Source organism: Uloborus diversus, chromosome 3 (genome assembly GCF_026930045.1).
Source record: "Uloborus diversus isolate 005 chromosome 3, Udiv.v.3.1, whole genome shotgun sequence".
NCBI classification, from domain to species: Eukaryota; Metazoa; Arthropoda; class Arachnida; order Araneae; family Uloboridae; genus Uloborus; species Uloborus diversus.
Genome location: NC_072733.1, coordinates 13312585 through 13327988, shown reverse-complemented (window position 1 = coordinate 13327988; position 15404 = coordinate 13312585). Strand labels below are relative to the sequence as shown.

Genomic DNA, 15404 nt, shown 5'->3' with positions numbered 1-15404 from the left:
CATAAATATCAGAGCGACCACGGCTAAAGCTATGCAAGAAGAAACCAAGCATATCTCTTGCCTGCAATTCCCGCCTTGCAAAGCTGTAGCTATCCTTTGCCATTTTCGCTCTCATTGGGAGCTTAGTCAGTCTGGACAGGCCGTAAGCAACTTTAGGCCGATAAACTTAATAAGCACGCTCATTGAATCATTAAACTGGTTGCTAAAAATATTTTCCACAACAGTGACAAGTCTGCTCGCGTACAACTTGTAACGATTCATGAAACTTTTTTGTGATGATACTTGTTTTTACCGGGAAATAGGTGAAAACGTGTGAAATCCCGAGATGTTCTACGGAAATAGCCAGTAACGTTTCGGAATTTTTTTACAGTGTAGAGATAGGCTGAGTGATGTGAGAAAATTCTAATTCTTCAAATGGTGCCGCGAATCGCAAAAGTTTTGGAACCCCTAATATAAAATATGAATTCAAACTATGTGAGTTTATTTTCTATTACAATATAGAAGAAGCTTAAAGTTTAGCTAGAAATGAGTGTTGAAAAAAATAAACAATCAACGTTCTCAGATATAATAATAACATGCCCAGGGCTGTCAACTGCTCCGCAAAAAAGGCGAAACTCCACAGCTCCGCAAAGAAGTTATTTTGCTCCGCATTTCTCGGCCGAACGTTTTCACGCTTAAATTTTGCTATTTTATCATAACAAATATGTAAATGTGGGAAATTGACCGAAACAATGGTTCGGTTCAACTCGAATTTTGAAGTCAAAGGCAGGTATATTCAGTAAGTTACCGCCCTATAGCCAGGGCTAAGGCAGAAATACATGAAATACACCGCCAGCTCAGTCCGAGCTGGCGTTGTATTTCATGTATTTCTGCTTTAGCCCTTGCTATAGGGCGGTAACTTACTGAATAATGATTTCACAGTTTTAAAGACCAGCGTTGTTGCAAAGTTACAATGGGGGAGGGATGCAGCTCAATTTCAACCTCTTAATATCTATAACCAATTAAAGTTCTAGATTTTTTTTCTAGTTACTGGTCAACCAAATTAGTGCTTGCAGGCAAACTGTCAATAAGTGCTATAGGATATGAAGTCGATCTATGTAGCTTTATTTTATAATGTAAGGTAAAAGAATGAAATTTGGAATGAAGATACAATTTTTTTAAAACTTGGAGAAAACAATACAAATATAATTACATATTAATTATATGCCCTAGGTTAGTTAAGAGTAAAAATATCGCACATAAATATATAGGCACTGGAGAGAGTATTATAAAACTGAAGAGTTCTTTTGTTTGTTTGAACGGGCTAATCTCAGGAACTACTGTTTTGAATTGAAAAAGTATTTTTGTGTTGAATAGTCCATTTACTGGGGAAGTTTATAGGCTATTTTGTTTAAAATCAGATTGACCAAAATATTTGTAGTTGCAAATAAAATGTTAAATTAATGTTTAGTTTTATGAATTCTTAATAGATAGCAGGGTGAATTTAGTTCTATGAATTCGCTCATCCAGAGGGCGCTGGCTGACCGTTTGCTTTCCTTTATTTCTTCAACGTTTGTTTTTGTCTTATGGTTGAAGGCAGTTACTTATCTAAGTAAAGAACTTCGTTTGTCATATTATTCGATTGTGACTGTTCTGTCTATTACGTACTTATAGATTTTAAACAACTTGTTTTGACGTAAAACGTACAGGGTGTCCTGAAAAAGACTGATTGTTTTCAAAAATTTATAACAGGAGAACGGTTTATGATAAAAAACAAATTCTTGCAGAAAGTTCATGTGCTGGGCCATGAATTTTTTTTCCTCAGATTTTCAAATGTTAGTTCAGAAATGTTTCAATAGATGGCGCTGCACATAGTAAGCCGGTAAGTCAAAAAAGAAGAATTGAAATTCACCGATTTTTCCTCCGATTGCGACATGGGATTACAGCCGACGATTGTTTGAAAATATTGTTTTGTTATTTTATTCATTATTTTCGAAAAATTAGGATGTAATTTTCTATACATTTTTTCTGATTTACGGGCTTACTATTTGCAGCGCCATCTATTGGAAAAAATTTCAACTAAAATTTGGAACTCAGGGGAGGGGGAGGAATTTACGACCCACCACATGAATTTTCTACTAGATTTTTTTTTTTTCACTTACCGTTTTCCTGTTATAAAATTTTAAAAACAGTCAGTCTTTTTCAGGACACCCTGTATTTTCCTACTACTCCAACACACTTTTTTAAATATAAAATAGAGTTTTATTCATCACCATCAAAATAATTTAAACTTCTTCATCGGTGTTAAAACGTTTACGCTTTTTCTTATTCATATTTCGCTCTAACACATCTTTTAATGCGCACACGAGTACGCTGTAATATATGCTGCTCTATATATTTATTTTATGCCTTTGACGCATATCATTACTAAAAACTATTTTTAAACAAATGATCTCAAATCATAAAATGCATCACTAATTTATAGGCTACAGAAAAGCATCGCATATTACGTGCTCCGTATTTAGCTACCCGTTATTACTTTGATATGAGTGCGTAAATGTCAAGCTCTGTTTCTATTAATGATTTATTGGCTACCTAAAAGTCAGTACAAAAATCAAAATGTATAGCAACCGGTATGCATCACGTATAAATCCTCCTTAAAGATGATAACTGATGTATGCCTCGACTTTTCAGGAAATCACATGGCTTTTATAGGTCAGTTAAATAAAACGGACTATAATTTATTGTTCCTAACAACAGCATAGCATCATTAAAAATTTACCCATCGTCGAGAGTTGCATTTGACCGTGACACGGACGAAATAAAAAAAATATGGTTTTATTCAAGAGTAATGAATAAAAATTTTATGTAAGCCTTATAAATATTTTAATCCTTCTACTTTCAAGTTGCATAATAATAAATGAGCAGCTAGAGATGAATTTGTTACAGAATGTTTAATGATCTAATGCTCAGATTAATGTGGAATGCTTTAATATGCGTTGGAAGTAATTAATTGTGAATCATGTTCGTAATATGTAGGTCTTACTAAGGAATTTCGTGAAAATCAGCTTTCTTAGCTTGAATATGACATGTGACACTAGTGACAATATACTGTGGCTCCGGTTAAAACGTGCGTGGCTTTAGACATGCTAAAATATGTTTGGGTTGAAATAGGAGAAATTCTTAGACTGGTAAATCGCTAATAAGCCTTATGGACAACACTAAGGCTTCCTGCACATGAGGCAACTCGGTTGAATCAACTTTCGAGCGGGCCGTTATCAATATGTGTATAACCAGGTCGAAAAGTAAAGGAATCGTCCGGCATTTTTTACCAGACAGTCAACCCATTGCGTACGCCAGCATACACCGTTACCATTCACCACCCGATGAGTTGAATCAACATATTAGTTGATTCAACTAATCAGGACATTGGCAAGGATTATTTCCACACACGAGTAAACTATTTGAGTCAACTCGTTTCAGATTTAACAGCGTGTGCAGCAGATGCTCGAATAAATTATGCTTAATAGAAGAAAAATTGATTCAGCTAAGTTTCATCGTGTAAAAACAACTAAAAACGTCAGTCAATTAGTTGGCAGGGAACGTTTTCGTTAAGTTGAATAAACTAGTTGCCTCTCGTGTGTAGGAGGCCAAAAATTTTTAGTTTGAAACAGAAAGTAGCGCTTTTTCTCATCACTATTTTAAAAAATTTATTCATTTAACCTTCAAAACGATTAAAAGTCAACTTATCAGTTCCGGACTGCTCCAAATTAAGAAATGCAAAAGGTTTCTTGCACACATTTGAAGTGATAATGTATGTTTAAATTCCGAGTTCTCTGAGTACTTGAATGCTTGTAAAATTCCCACATCGTAGTTTACGGCTACACATTGCTAACGGTCAGTTGCAACGGGTTTTCTTTTCAGGTCACACGTTGAAGCAAAACTTGCACTTCTAATGTACTAATTTTTTTTTAGTTTCTCAAATTATAATTACTTCTATCTGCATTTCATAGGTATTAATTAGCTGCTAAATATAATTTAAGTACAATTGAGAAATAAATTATCATTACAATTAAACGTTCAAAGCAAAATTACAATGAACAAGTTGGTAATTGATATAAAGAACTCTTAATGTAATTTCTTTACGTATAACTGAATCAGAGCTCAAAAAGATTATTTTTGAACAACATTTTTTCTTTCAAAAAACGACATGAAAACATGTATTTAAAATTGGAGGCAATAAGATTCATATCAGACAGCACTATTTCATTATCCGTAGAAGTAGACCATTGAAGGAACATTAGTATGTTACAGCATGATACACTAGTTTTGAAAGTCTAAAATAAGGTTGAGAGTTCACTAAAGGTGGAAATTTTTTTTTCTCTTGAAAGAAAAATTCAAATTACAAAAAATAATCAACGTGTCATGTTTTACTAGGATTTATTACTCAACAATATTGTCAAACAAATGTTGATTTTCCTGATTTAACACTTATAAACAAAATTTTGGGGTTTAGAATCAAAACCAGCACAATTCACTTTTTTAAGTTTTACAAGAGAGTGAGAAAACATTAATCACGGGTTGAATTATTTCTTAAATAAAACCGGTTTTTGACAGCAGTTTGTGATCAGATTAAACTGGGTGCTTTTCAAATATTTTTTACAGCCTGATAGTTTCCTCCAAAAGGTATCAAATTATGAAGTAAAACAACTTTTGAATGATCGTGGATTTAGTGAGGTTCTGGTACTAAACGCTTGTGTTAAGTATAAACATTAATATATTTACCCTGAAGAACTCCTGTGTTGAGGAATACATAAGAGTCCCGTATTCGACTTCGGTTTGTTTAGCAAGATCATCTGCAGAATTAATAGGCGTGACCATCCTCTCCACTGTTAAAAACGCTGCTAAATTGGCTGTGTATGAAGATATGATAATAAGTGTGAAAAACCACCAGACACTACCTACAATGCGACCAGCAATGGACCTGCAATAGAATGATGGTTAACGCACATGATTTTACACGAAGAAAGTACATAGTGAGTAGATTTGATATTTCTCTGAAATTATGTCATGACTTTAATTGAATGATTAAAAAAAACACTGATGTCAAGAATGTTTTTTTAATGATTAGAGAAAATTTCTAAATAAATCTAAATTAACATTCCCAAACAAACGTAACTATCGGAAATCAAATTCATCGTGTTCGTAATTTGATACACATTCGCAGAAACTAAAACCTAGAATAATAAAGTAGAACGATGAAAAAATTTAGAATTTTTAGTTTGTCTAATTCAAAGCGCGATGGAACAGAATATCAGCATTTTATGTTATACACTGCTCGACATTGAAAATGCAACACGAAGAAGGAGTGTTCAGAAATTTATGCAAATTTTAGAGTAGACGTCCAGTCATAGAAAAAAAAAACGAAACACTTTTAATTATTCGGCCATTATACATGCTAGAAAGGAAAGAAAGGTGTCATCCGACTTGGTTTAAAGTCTTCTTAAAAACTACATTGGTAAAATTTTGATAAGGGACCATATACAAAGTAAAACGAGTACCAACTCTTGATTTTCAAATAGGAACCCCTATTTTTTGCTACATAATTATGTTTAGACCGCGAAAAACAGCCAGGGTACGAAATTTCACTGCATTCCGGGCAGTAGAACAGGAGTTATTAACGAAAAACGTTTTAGGGACCGTCACCACATTGAAAACGCTTCTTTCAAGGTCACGGCTTATCAAGTAACGGAATGTAAACAAAGAAAAGATCGAGATTATCCAGCTCAATTCATGATTTTTTGAAATTATCTCTTTTTTCCGTAATTCGATACTTTTTGGGCCGATAATGTTGCGCCGAAAAGCGATTTACGGTCGAAATCTTTTTTTTTTTTGAGAAAAAAGTTAAAATATTTACAGATTTTTGTCTATCAGTCTATTAGCATAAGAATGACGGACTGGGTTTGACTGGTTCATCGTATAGATCGTTGTTTAGTAAATCGAATAAGGACAAATTAAAATAAATGGAACTTTTGGCCTTTTCTAATATGAACCTATTGGATTGCTTATATAATCATTCAGCAAATTAGGCCTCAAAGAAATGTAAATATCAAACCTTATAGAATCATGATGTAAATATGTTTGATAAATGTATTGCACCTATGTTACAGGTTTATTTTGGAATGAATAGAAAGCCTTTTGATGTCAAATGGAATTGCGCGTTTTTAATTTCGCAGAACATCGGCAGAAGTTTAGGCCATCGCACACAAAAATATAAAAAATATACCGCACAACGTGGGAAGACGCAGCATTAAATAGATTGGAGACACGAGCGAAGCAAGGTTTATTTATTCCGTGAAAATTTGCTCTATATACATAAAATGAACGAAGTATCAATCTGAAAAATAAAACAGAAACAGGAGAATATAAATACCTGTTATTGAGCAAACTGTTCATACTCGAACTTCATTTGGTAAAAATTTGGTTATATGAATTAACACAGTGGACAAATACTAATTGTTCTAGCGGTTTTTTTGTAATTAAAAAAAAGGAGAATTTGTTTCAAATCCAAATTTGATGCGGAAGATCATAATGCGTGGTAATATTAAAAAAGCATAACACAATTGGCGGTTTTAGTTAAACATGTAAGGGCTCTTAAAGGCAATTTAGGAAAGTAATTTCCCAATGCTATTTCTAGCAACGAGATTCGAGGTGGTCCAACTCGTAATTTAAAAAGACAAAAGTTATTTTATCTTAAACCAAGGTGAATCGAAATCAGATTTCTTGTCATTTCTCCGATTTTGTAACTTAGCACATGCAAACAAAGCTTAGTATTATTTGATTTTGTTTCGCGTACAACATACTTGCAAATGAACATTTCCTATAGTATGAGGCTATAGGCAGGCGCACCTAGAAGCATACTCGACAGATGAGTTTAATCTATACAGAGACTACAATTTCGTCCTTGCTACGGATTTCGTAGACTGAAACCGAAACTAATCGTGCGGGATGCAGAAGTCACCTCATTGAAGCTAAGAGTGCGAATAAACTGGTAGGTAAAGTAAATTTATTTGCTGTATGTTTACGGCATCTCACTGGTGAGATAAATTTTCTTCATCCACCAGTTTTTAGACACTCTCGGCTTCAATGACATGACACCTGCTTCACTATTCGGGTAAATCAGATGTTCGGTGCAGGACTGTTGTGCTCAGTATTAGAACCCACTGCAGTCATCGAATGGGATAACCAAACTGCAGTGGAAACGCGGGCCACATTCAGCTCTCGCAGTTGGTCCATGGGGCCCGTTTGTTTAAAGAATAGGACCAGCAAGTTGAATTAGAGTGCCAGTGTCATACAGGTGGAGCCGAATATTCTGATATTGGATTCTGAAAAACATGCATTTAATAAGATAGGCATCTAGTAGTTGATAACAATAATTTTTTACAACTCTTTTTTTTTTTGTCGATATTTTTCCACGTTATTAAAAAAAAAAAAATTAAATTTTATCTTTGTCTTGCGAGAATAGTTTTAATGTGAAATGCATGGACAATGACCGAGAAAATAAATCGAAAAAAAAAGTATTTAAATTATAATTAAGAATAGACAAAAACTCAACTTAATCTATCAGCAAATTAATGTTTTGTTAAAGTTTTGACGAAGTCAAAAAAAAAAGTTCACAATTAGCTACAACTACTATTTTTGTGCAGAATGAGCACGCGGCCCTCTACTGCTGCTAAAATTTCCTCTCCTACCACATTGAAAATTATTCAAACACTTTACAAAAATAATAATAATAATTCCTAAAATAAAGTAAACTTATCTAAGAGCAAATATTACCTATTGACCCATCTGGATACTGTTAAAGGCGAAACTTCACACCGTCGGCTATTTTTCGATTGCTTTTTCCCGATTTAGACAAGTCAATAATTTTTCCTTTTAGCAAATTATTACCGGGAAGAGCCATTAATTCTACACTGTCTATTGCAAAAAAAAAAAAAAAAACAGAAGTATTTTAAGTGTAGCTTTTAATTAAAAAAGTTCTATAAAATATTCTTTTATTAAGGGGGTCCGGGACACAAAAATCCTCAAATTTTGAAATTTTTTTTTATAATTTGAAAAATTGCTCCGTTTTTTTCTGCTTAAGAGGACGTTTGAATCTTGTTTCCACCTTAAATAGAACGAAAGTTATAGTTATTTTTGTTGCATGCGTCTAACGAATGTGTACATAACTTTAAAACTTTAAACGCGTTTTTCTCCATGATGCAATTTTTCCCGATTTCTTGCATTCAAACTCTTATAAGTCAGGAACCGATAGAGATAAAGTAATGAAACTTGGAGCATATCTTTTTCAAGCAATTTACTTTAATTTTTATTCGGCGAATTTGAAAAAAACGTTTACTGCAAAAATTATGATTTTTTTAAAAAAAAGTATCTTCGAATTTTTCGAAATTTTTCTTCAAATATTTTTTATTTCTTATTGAATCAATATTTTTAAAATCGCCGAATAAAAATTAAAGCTTAGATATTTGTGCATACTTTTTTGAAAAAAAATTGAAAATTGACCAACAATATTTTGAGTTATAGCAATTTAAAGCAACCCCATTTTTTTGAAAAAAACTAATTAAATTTAAATAAAAAATTTTTTTTTTTCATATTTATGTTATGATTTTGCTTATTAAATAAATGATGAATCAGTTCAAAAAATTTCAAAACTCTAAAGTACATAATAAAAAAATTTTCAAAATGTGTCCCGGACCCCCTTAAACAATGAAGTAGTGTTTCGCATTATTTACACATTGACGTTTGAATGATATCCACAAAAAACTGACGGTTGCAATATTGTGTTGTTTTTCTGCAGAGACAAAAAATAAATTTATGCATTTAAAAAATTCATAGACGTAACTCTAATGTAGAAAACCACGTTATAATTGGTTTGCTTATTTTGTTGAACATTTTTTTTTCTTTTTTTACGAAGAAACCAACTTTCATAATTTCTGTTTTAAAAAAGTATACGGTCCCCTAAAGTGAGAAAAAATGAAGTTTTAAGCATAGTGCAAAAACTACTGAATATTTTGAGCTCAAATTTTGGATTCCTGCATAAAAACTCTTCTAGATTGTTTTTCTGTTAAAATTTAATATGGTTTCAGATCGTATTTTTTTCAAAAAATATTAAAATAATTCATAAAAAACTAAAATTACATTTTAGGTGTTGTAAAGGGCGTTTTTATTCTTGGGTCGATTCATATTTTGATATAAAAAAACAATTTTTGCCGTGCCTAATCTAGTTTTTGTGTTATGAGTAAAAATATCAAAATACGTTTTAACATTACGAGAGGGATTTTTCAAAACTCAGTTCTGAAGTAACGGCTGGTTCAAATTAAACAAAATTTTGTATACAAAGTTAAAAATGAATGCTAATCACAAATATGTGATAAAAAAAGGGGGTTCTTATTGAAAAATTTGAAGTTGATGCTCGTTTTAATATGAAGACGACCCCTTAACAATAATTTTTTAACATAATTATGTAGAATTTTTTATTCCTGAAACAATGACACCTCACACGTGTCTCTAGTTTCAATAGTCTTTGAATACGATCGAGTGTTTCGTTTTTTTTTCTATGACTGTACATCACTGAGTTATGTTAATGATGTGAAATGCACAGCTCTCCGACGCACGTGAAGTAAGATATAACGGAAGGAACTTGCAGAATGGGCAATATTCGTGTCGTTATTTTTGACTAGAGAATTATCGAAGAAATTTTGCTTGTGTCTTGGAGGATACGTGTAACACGAGAGAATGTCACGCCGCCGTCAACGAAGGCACTTCCAGCAGATAGACGATTTTACGTGGGATATGGTGATAAGACTGAGAAGGGGAGGTTGATCCGTATGTCAAATCGCAGTTGATACCCACATGGATGCGAGCACGGTGCATCGGCTATGCCGAAGATGGTTGGAACAACGAAATGTGGCAAGATTGAGAGGTGCAGGGGCAGCCAGAGTGACGTCAGAAAGAGTGGATCGACGCATCCACCGACAAGCTGTAGCACAGCCACAAGTCACTTGTTCCTCGATTCTGCAGCAAGTGCAAGATACCCTGAATATTCCCGTGTCAACAAGAACATTTTCCTGTCGTTTGGTCGCTCGTGGTCTGCAATCACAGCGTCCGCTAAGAAGACTGCCATTGACCCCGCAACATAGACAGCAACGCTTAGTACACTGTAAAAAAATTCCGAAACATTACTGGCTATTTCCGTGGAACGTCTCGGGATTTTACACGTTTTCACCTATTTCCCCGTAAAAACAAGTATCATCATAAAAAAGTTTCCTAAATCGCTACAAGTTGCACGCGTGCAGACCTGTCACTGTTGTGGAAAATGTTTTTAGCAACCAGTTTAAAGATTCAATGAGCGTGTTTATTAAGTGTATCGGCCTAAAGCTGCTTACGGCCTGTCCAGACTGACTAAGCTCCCAATGAGAGTGAAATTGTCAATGGATAGCTACAGCTTTGCAAGGAGGGAATTGCAGGCAAGAGATATGCTTGGTTCCTTCTTGCATAGCTTTAGTCGTGGTCGCTCTGTTATTTAAGGAGCCTTTTTGGTAAAGTAGGAAGGTTCTAATCAATTATACTGAACCTACTTAATTTTTCTAGAAGGTTCTAGAGACATGACTGGCTTTAACAGGGCAGATTTCGCACGTCTTCATAAAGTTTCGAGGTTAATTTTAGAAAGTTTACTGACTTTTAGCGGAAAGTGTTACTGGTTTTTCCAAGATATGTTACTGGAAGAAATTGGGCACATCAACTGCCCATTATTTTTCAGGAATGTTTCTGAATCGTTTTTACAGTGTATGGTGCCGGACTAGAGCGACGTGGATGACAGAATGGCAAAATGTCGTGATCTCAGATGAATCCCGCTTCTGTTTATCCAGTGCTAGTCGCTGCATACGTGTGTGGCGTCGACGTGGAGACAGATCTAATCCGGCAGTAATTGTGGAACGTCCCACCGCACGACAACGTGGTATAATGGTTTGGGGCGCAATTGCGTACAATTCCATACCATCTCTAGTTCGTATTCAGGGCACATTGACGGCCCAACGATACATGGCTAATGTGCTGCGGCCGGTGGCAATCGCTTACCTTCAAGGACTACCTAATGCAATTTTTCAGGAGGATAACGCCCGACCACACAGTGCTCGCATCTGCCAACATGCTCTCCAAGGCATACAGATGCTTCCCTAGCCACCACACTCTACTGACTTGTCACCAATCGAACATGTGTGGATGTCATTGGACGCCGTTTGCAAACTCTATCCCTGCCTCGTTCAGAAAACGAACTGTGGCAAATGGTTGAAAGGAAATGGAGAGCCATCCCTCTGGACACCATCCGCACTCTAATTGGCTTTATGCCTAGACGTGTTTCTTCGTGTATCGCTGTCCGCGGTGGTCCTACATCCTACTGAGCCGACGCCGTTCTCGCTCTGTATTCTACCTCTCATTTTGAAATTAAGATCATTTATTACACTGTAAAAAAATTCCGAAACGTTACTGGTTATTTAAGTGGAACGTCACGGGATTTCACACGTTTCCACCTATTTCCCCGTAAAAACAAGTATCTACACAAAAAAGTTTCCTGAATCGCTACCAGTTGCACACGTGCAGACTTTTCACTGTTGTGGAAAATATTTTTAGCAACCAGTTTAATGATTGAATGATCGTGTTTATTAAGTGTATCGGTCGAAGGTTGCTTATGGCTCTGTCCAGGTTGACTAAACTCCTAGTGAGAGCGAAACAAGTCAATGGATAGCTACAGCTTTGCAAAGTAGGAATTGCAGGCAAGAGATATGGTTGGTTCCTTTTGCAAAGCTTTGGCAGTTGTCGCTCTGATTTTTATGGAGCCTTCTTGGTAAATCAGGAAGGGTGTAATCAATAACACTAAACCTACTTAATTTTTCTGGAAGGTTCTATAGATACGACTGGCTTTAACAGGGGAGATTTCGCACTTCTTCAGAAAGTTTCAAGGTTAATTTCAGAAAGGTTACTGACTTTTAGCGGAAAACGTTCCTGCTTTTTCCAAGATAAGTAATTGGAAGAAATTAGGCATAACAGCTGCCTATTATTTTCCAGGAACGTTTCTGAATCGTTTTTACAGTGTATTCCTTGCTGTCTCTGTCTTTTTTCCCAATTTCATCACTTTCTGACCACTCCTTCTTGGTGTTGCATTTTCAGTGTCGAGCAGTGCAATTAAAAATTACATGTTTAGTAGATCATATTAATGCTATAAAATCCAAATTAATGCTTTAGTGGAAATTTAATAATACCATTTTGAGATGTAATTTCTTTATTCATTCTAAAGTTAATAAATCAAATAAGAAAATGAACATTTCTATTCTCTATTTATTTGAATACTATTTTTCTTTTTATTTTCTTTCTTGTAAAAGTTATTTTTAAAACAGAAAACTTAGCTAAAACTTGCACTATAATACACTAACAACTATAGCTGCTTATCGAATTTTTAAGAAAATCAGCATGTAGGTCAATTATTCACTTAATGAATATGATAATTATAAAACTTACTTACCTACAAAGTATATTTTACAATCATTCGCAAAGCGACTTTTCTAAGAGTTGTAAATATCACTTACTTTATGCAAATGCAGTTTTTCACTCTTATTGAATGAATGTTTAGTCTAGTTACACGATCAGAGAGTCGATTGGTTTCAATTAATTTTTACTTCTCCAGCGAGCTATGTAACCATGTAACAAGGACAATTTATATTTTGACTGATTGGTTTCTAACGCGATATAGATATCAGTAATTGCCAGCTAGTTATTTGGTTACTACTGGGGCAGAGGTTGTAATCTAAGTCACAGTGTGAACGTATCTAAAGTTCCAGGTACTTGACAATAATTTTAAAATGCAAATTAACGGTATTTAAACCCAAAGTAATTCTTTCTAACACCAACTTTTTCCAGATTAAACAGAATATTTCAGGTACAGTATTGAACGCTCTAAATATATGTGTTTTTCTCGCGCTCAAACAGAAATAGTTTAATGTGAATAAATTAAGCGAAAATTTTACATCAGCCCATGCTAAGGGTTTAATTGTCTCGCAGAAAGAGGGATCTTACAGAACATAGTACTCCTAATGTTATGCACCTCTTCAGTTGACAGTGTACTCGCCAATACTTTGTTGGTGCGAGCTTGATAAGTCACGTACAATATCTGATGTTTTCTAAAAGTATTCCTTAGATTAATGATGTGCTTTTTTCTTTCACCTCAGTTACAACTTTTTTTTTTTTTCTAGTTTGCTTAGGATATGAAAATGTTTGTTTGAAAAAGTTTACATTATCTGTTAAGCTTAAGGTTAAATGATTTGCAAATCATAGGACTTATCCAGTAAAGTACCTTCTAGCTGGTAGTGAACGCGCCAAGCTTTTAGGCACACATTTGATAAATGAAAGGTACAGTCATAGAAAAAAAAACGAAACACTCGATCGTATTCAAAGACTATTGACACTAGAGACACGTGTGAGGTGTCATTGATTCAGGAATAAAAAGTTCTACATAATTATGTTAAAAAAATGTTGTTAAGGGGTCGTCTTCATATTAAAACGAGCATCAACTTCAACTTTTTCAATGAGAACCCCCTTTTTTATCACATGTTTGTGATCAGCATCCTTTTTTTTTAACTTCATATACAAAGTTTTGTTTAATTCGATCCAGCCGTTACTTAAGAATCGAGTTTTGAAAAATTCCTCTCGTAATGTTAAAACGTATTTTGATATTTTTACTCATAACACAAAAACTAGATTAGGCACGGCAAAAATTGTTTTTTTATATCAAAATATGAATCGACCCAATAATAAAAACGCCCTTTACAACACCTAAAATGTAATTTTAGTTTTTTTATGAATTATTTTAATATTTTTTGAAAAAAATATGATCTGAAACCATATTAAATTTTAACAGAAAAACAATCTAGAAGAGGTTTTATGCGGAAATCCAAAATTTCAGCTCAAAATATTCAGTAGTTTTTGCACTATGCTTAAAACTTCATTTTTTCTCACTTTAGGGGACCGTATACTTTTTTAAAACAGAAATTATGAAAGTTGGTTTCTTCGTAAAAAAAGAAAAAAAAAAATTCAACAAAATAAGCAAACCAATTATAACGTGGTTTTTCTACATAAGAGTTACGTCTATGAATTTTTTAAATGCATAAATTTATTCGCTGTCTCTGCAGAAAAACAACAAAATATTGCAACGGTCAATTTTTTGTGGATATCATTCAAACGTCAATGTGTAAATAATGCGAAACACTATTTCATTGTTTAATAAAAGAATATTTTATAGAACTTTTATAATTAAAAGCTACACTTAAAATACTTCTGTTTTTTTTTTTTTTTTTTTTTTTTTTTTTTTTTTTTTTTTTTTTTTGGCAATAGACAGTGTAGAATTAAAGGGTCTTCCCGGTAATAATTTGCTAAAAGGAAAAATTATTGCCTTGTCTTAATTTGAGAAAAAGCACTCGAAAAATAGCCGGCAGTGTGAAGTTTCGCCTTTAACAGTATCCAGATGGGTCAATAGGTAATATTTGCTCTTAGATAAGTTTACTGGTTTTTAGGAATTATTATTATTATTTTTTGTAAAGTGTTTGAATAATTTTCAATGTGGTAGGAGAGGAAATTTTAGTAGCAGTAGAGGGTCGCGTGCTTTGAGCCTCATTCTGCATAAAAGTGGTAGTTGTAGCTAATTGTGAACTTTTTTTTTTTTTTTTTGACTTCGTCAAAAATTTAACAAAACATTAATTTGCGTGTTAGATTAAGTTGAGTTTTTTTCTATTCTTAATTATAATTTAAATAATTTTTTTTTAATTTATTTTCTCAGTCATTGTCCGTGCATTTCACATTAAAACTGTTCTCGCAAGACAAAGACAAAATTTCATTTTTTTTTTAATAACGTGGAAAAATATCGACAAAAAAAAAAAAGAGTTGTAAAAAATTATTGTTATCAACTACTAGATGCCTATCTTATTAAATGCATGTTTTTCAGAATCCAATATCTGAATATTCCACTCCACCTTTATGACACTGGCACTCTAATTCAACTTTCTGGTCCTATTCTTTAAGCAAACAACGGGCCACATGGACCAGCTGCGAGGGCTGAATGGCACCCGCGTCTCCATTGCGGTTTGGTTATCCCATTCGATGGCTGCAGTAGGTCTTAATAATGAATACAGCAGCCCTGCACCGAACAACTGGTTTAACACAACAATGAAGCAGGTGTCATGTCATTGAAGCCGAGGGTGCCTAAAAACTGGTGGATGAAGAAAATTTATCTCACCAGTGAGATGCCGTAAACATACAGCAAATAAATTTACTTTACCTACCAGTTTATTCGCACTCTTAGCTTCAATGAGGTGACTTCT

General features: G+C 33.8%; 1 protein-coding gene across 1 annotated transcript in view; it reads right to left on the bottom strand.

The window, feature by feature from the left end:
* LOC129218031 (glutamate receptor 1-like) overlaps positions 1-15404 on the bottom strand; it is a 357221-nt gene that overhangs the window by 75441 nt on the left and 266376 nt on the right. Inside the window, exon 11 of the mRNA XM_054852210.1 lies at positions 4765-4963. Coding sequence (XP_054708185.1) covers positions 4765-4963 — 199 coding nt within the window. The remainder of the gene's footprint in view (positions 1-4764; positions 4964-15404) is intronic.